The 4,309-nt window shown below is 61.0% G+C and overlaps 1 protein-coding gene across 1 annotated transcript in view; it reads right to left on the minus strand.

Annotated features, from left to right (window-relative positions):
- SPART (spartin) overlaps positions 1-2,041 on the minus strand; it is a 12,423-nt gene extending 10,382 nt beyond the window's left edge. Inside the window, exons 1-2 of the mRNA XM_004715421.2 lie at positions 1,971-2,041; positions 183-940 (exon numbers count right to left, since the gene is read on the minus strand). Of these exons, the coding sequence (XP_004715478.2) occupies positions 183-940; positions 1,971-2,025 (813 nt within the window). The 5' untranslated portion in view covers positions 2,026-2,041. The remainder of the gene's footprint in view (positions 1-182; positions 941-1,970) is intronic.
- Positions 2,042-4,309: the final 2,268 nt, after the last annotated feature.

A 4,309-nucleotide genomic window follows, 5' to 3' on the forward strand; every position in this document is an offset into this window, starting at 1 on the left:
CAGGGCAACTCTGCACACTCGAGAGGAGACGCTACGTGTGGCCTAACGGGGCAGGGCAGGAGGGACTCCCCGCCACCCTCCTGGACTGGGAGGTTACACCCAGGACACTATGTGACGTGGGGCGGAGGGCAGAACGGACACGAGGACATGGGAGGGGTGGGGCTGCTAGAGCTGAGGCGCACCTGGAGGAAGCCAGGTGGGCGGCGGAGCACGGTGTCCAGCGAGCTGTCCAGGAAGCGGACGATGCGCAGGTAGCCGGGGTAGGAGGGCGCGCTGACCTCCCCAGCAGGGTTGACAAAGAAGATCTGGACCCCGCTGGGGATAAGGATCAGCTCGTCGGCGTCCAGCCCCAGGCTCTCCAGGGGCGGTGGCTGGGAGTGGTTCCCGTAGAAGTTCTCCCCCAGGGAAGAGAACTCGCCCGAGTCCGTGCCGTAGGACACTGTCTGGTGGCCCTCGGCCGCCTGGGGCGTGTAGGCCGGAGGCGCCTCGGCAGGCCGGCTGGCCGATGGAGGGGAGGCCCCAGCCACTGCGCCTGCCTCCTCAGCTGCGCTGGCCTCAGGGGCATCCGCAAAGGGCGGGGGCGGGGCCTCCTTGGGGGGGAACTGGGGGTAGAGGCGGGGCACATCATGTAGCTCCTGGCGCAGCGAGGCCGCCAGCCCCTTGTCCAGGATCTCCAGACGGCCACGCACGTTCTGCAGCATCTCCCGCATCTTCTGCTGCATCTGCCGTGCCAGATCCTGCTCGGGCCCGGGCGCTATGGGTATGCTGAGGCCGCGGAGCAGGTGCCCCAGGCCCTGCCGGTAGTGGCCCCGGGCATCATCCTTCCGTCCCTCCTCGTCCGCACTCAGCCCCTCGTTGACAAACCAGAAGGCCTTCTCGTAGGCCTCGCGCACCTGCTCCACCTCAGGGGCCGCTCCGCTGGGGAGCTCCCGCTCCATGTCTGCAAAACAGCACGGCACCCCCTTGAAGGCCGCCTGTGACTGCCAACCGGCTGGCCCCCGATGGTCTGCACCTCCCTCAGCCTCAGACCGCTGCCTCCCACCCGCGCCCAACCCCACCATCCAGTTCCCTGACCACGGCAGCTGCCCTGACGGGGTACCCTCAAATCTGCGGGACGGATACATCCACGGCTGGCCTTGATCCCCACACCCGTTCCAGTCACAGACCTGGAGACCTCAGGGAACGAGGCCAATCTCCTCACCAGGTGACACAGGGGGCCAGCCGTGCCATCAAGTTCTGTGCGTGGAACCAAAGCACCCAGCTTGTTGGTGGGGAGGGGGAGGCCATGGGCAGGATGCAGGACATCACTGGACACCCAGTTAAAGGGAACACTTGGGCCTGTCCCCTTGCCAAGCCCCACCAGCTAGTCACGGAGATAAAGACACCCCCCAATTCTGTGACTTCTGGGGGCAACCCACAGTGAGCTAGACTCCCCCTTCCATGAGTCCTGGGGGAGACCATGAGATTCAGACCCTCCCCTGCCTTCATGACTCCTGGGGGAGATTCAAGCCAAGAAACAGACCCCAAATTCTGTGACCCCCAAGGGGAGACCCATACCAAGATCTAGGGGCCACATTCCCACACTGAGATACAGAACCTCCCACGTGAGTCTACGACTGGCTGGTGGGTTGAATCCGCTGACCTTGGGGTGAGTAGTAGCACCTCCCACTGCACCCCCAGGGTGCCCAGCTGCAGGCAGCCACTATGCTGGGGGTTAGGGCCACCAGGCCCCTGCACAACCCTCCCCCAGCTGCTCTGAGGTGTACTGCTGGGGGAGCACTGGTGTGTGTGGGGGGGGGTTGCTCCTCCAGCCAAACCCTTTCTGGTGTCAGAAAAGCTCCTTCAGCTGGGGTACAGACAGAGATTCACCGTAAAGCCCTACTTTGGGCCTGTGAACAAGGAGGGGGCTTCACAGAACCATGTGGAAAATCTCCCTCTCTCTACTCTCTCTCGGTGGCAGGCTGACTCACATCTGACACGCTCCAGCAGCTGTCTGGTGGACTCTACCCCTCGAGCTCCCACCATGCTCACGTCAGCAGGGAAGGGGGAGGAAGGACAGCTGGCCCTAGAGGGTGGGAGGCAAGGTGGCTTCCTGTACATACAGGAGAGTCTCAGAAGAGGGGGGTGCGGGAGGGGGATGTTGGGGGGTGGCGGCACCCCAGCAGGGAGAGAACCTCTCAGCAGCTGAACTGAAGCCCTTACAGTCAAGCCCAGGCTCTCCTGCCTCGATTCAGAAACAAGTCTCTATTGAAATAGTCTAAAGTCCAAATGGGCTCAGTCTTCAGTGACAAGCAAGTTGATCTCTTAACAAGTTGTTGATTTTCAAATTTTGGTGACTTTTTCTGGGTGCGGCTGACTCATTGCGGGCCCTGGAGCAGAGTAGCACTGCCCTGTGGAGTTTCCAAGGCTGCCATCTCTACAGACAGGATCCCTGGTGGTGCAGGGGGTTAAGCACCAGGCGGCTGACCCCGAAGATGGCCCTCAGAGCTGCAGGATGGTAGCCTGGGGAGCACAAAGGGGCAGTTCTCAGTTCTCCTCTGTCCGAGAGGGCCGCTGAGTGGGAATGGGCTCACCACTGAGAGTCTGGGCTTGTGTGTGGCTCTTACTCGGGAATAGGCAGTAAAGGGGGAGGACAACGATGGGGGGCAGGGCATAGGGAGGGCTTGGGCAAGGGAAGCCTGGAGGTGGGTTGGTTAATCTTTACATTGGAAGGCTAGCTGGACTTTCTTCTGCATAGCAAGCGGCCAGACACCATGCTTGCTTGCCCAGTGTGCGGCCACGGGAAGGTACATTCTTTCCATGGGGGGAGGGGGCGTACGGGCTGACTCTCCCTATGGAAAGGCATGTCTTATCTCTAGGCTCCTGTCTTGATCTTGAAGGATAACAACGGGGGGTGGGGGGGGGCAGACTTGCCCGCCTCAGATCACATGGCCCCCCACAAGCCTTCATTTGTAAGAGATGAGAACAGATGGGGTCACGGGAGAGCTGGCCGCAAACCCAAACCGGTTCTGGAGACCCACCGTGCATGCAGCTGTGGGGCTTTTGTGCACTTAGGAAAGTAAAGTTATGAAACACCCCTCAATCCCAGCTGCTTAGCTACCTCGGGGATCCCACAACCACCGTGCTCCTGAAGAAGAGTTCTACCTGGCGCTATTGAATGGGGCGTTGGCTTTTGAACCACCAGGTCAGAGATTCAGACCCACCAGCTGCTGAGAAAGATGGGGTTGTCTGCACTCACAGACTGACAGCCTCAGATACTCTACCAGGTGCTCCAAGTTGGAACCCCCAGACGCCAGTGGGTGGGTACCTCCCTACAGTTAGGGGAGGAGGCTTCTAGGCAGGAAGCCCACCCCACCAACTGCAAGGAGGCTTCCTCTATTGCCTGGCAGACCTTTGCCGACTTATTAAAAGCAACAAAAAGGCAGCTCAGCCCACATCACTGATCCCATTCTGATTCAGGGAGTTTCTGGAACCAAATCTTCCCAGGAGCCGCCTCATCCTTCCCCCACCCAGCAGCTGGTGGGTTTGAACCAACAGCCACTAGCTGAGACTGGCCTCCCATTTCACACCCCAATCGGAGCGCAAATCTGAAAAGAGCGCTCAGTGTATACCGGAGTAGGGAAGGGGATTTCTCGCCTTACCTACCCTCGCCCCACCCGGCCCTTCTCAAAAATTTTAAAAGAAAACAGTGGTCTCAGCTTGCAACTCTGGAGGCTAGAATTTCAGGGGGGCAGCCAGTATTGACCTCGGCGCATCAAGCCACGGAGATGGCCATGCCTCCTGACAAGGAGCAAGGCGGAAAACCGCGCCTGGCCTGGAGTCACGCACAAGTCTCCCCACCGGCGCCGAACGCGCGCTTATTCACGGGAGCTTTCAAAAAGCGGAGACGCCCTGCCATCGAGCGGACTCCCACCTACGGCGCCCCTAAGCGCAACCCTTCAGGGAGTAGACATCCGAGGTTCTCCTGGGCAGCGGCCGGACCTTTCAAAGCGCGGACCTCGCTGCGAGCAGCCTGACGCAGTCCGCTGCGCCACCAAGGGTCCGGCAGGTCTTAATTCGAACCACCCAGCTCACCTCCATCGAGTGGACTGTGACTCATCGCGACCCTAGGACCAGGTAGAGCTGCCCGTGGGTTTCCAAGACGGGCTCTTCACGACACAGACGGGGCCGCAGGTGGTTTTGAACTCGGGCCGAGCGGCCAGCAGTCGATGGTTCCCACTGCGCCTCCGGGGCTCGCGGGCCGAGGGTCGGGAAGGGTAAAGCCGGCGCAGGCCGCCGCCAGCAGGGCCGCAGTTGGAGGCCGCTGGAC

Source organism: Echinops telfairi, unplaced genomic scaffold (assembly GCF_000313985.2).
Source record: "Echinops telfairi isolate 266 unplaced genomic scaffold, ASM31398v2 ScPeMD7_2565;HRSCAF=3150, whole genome shotgun sequence".
NCBI lineage: Eukaryota > Metazoa > Chordata > Mammalia > Afrosoricida > Tenrecidae > Echinops > Echinops telfairi.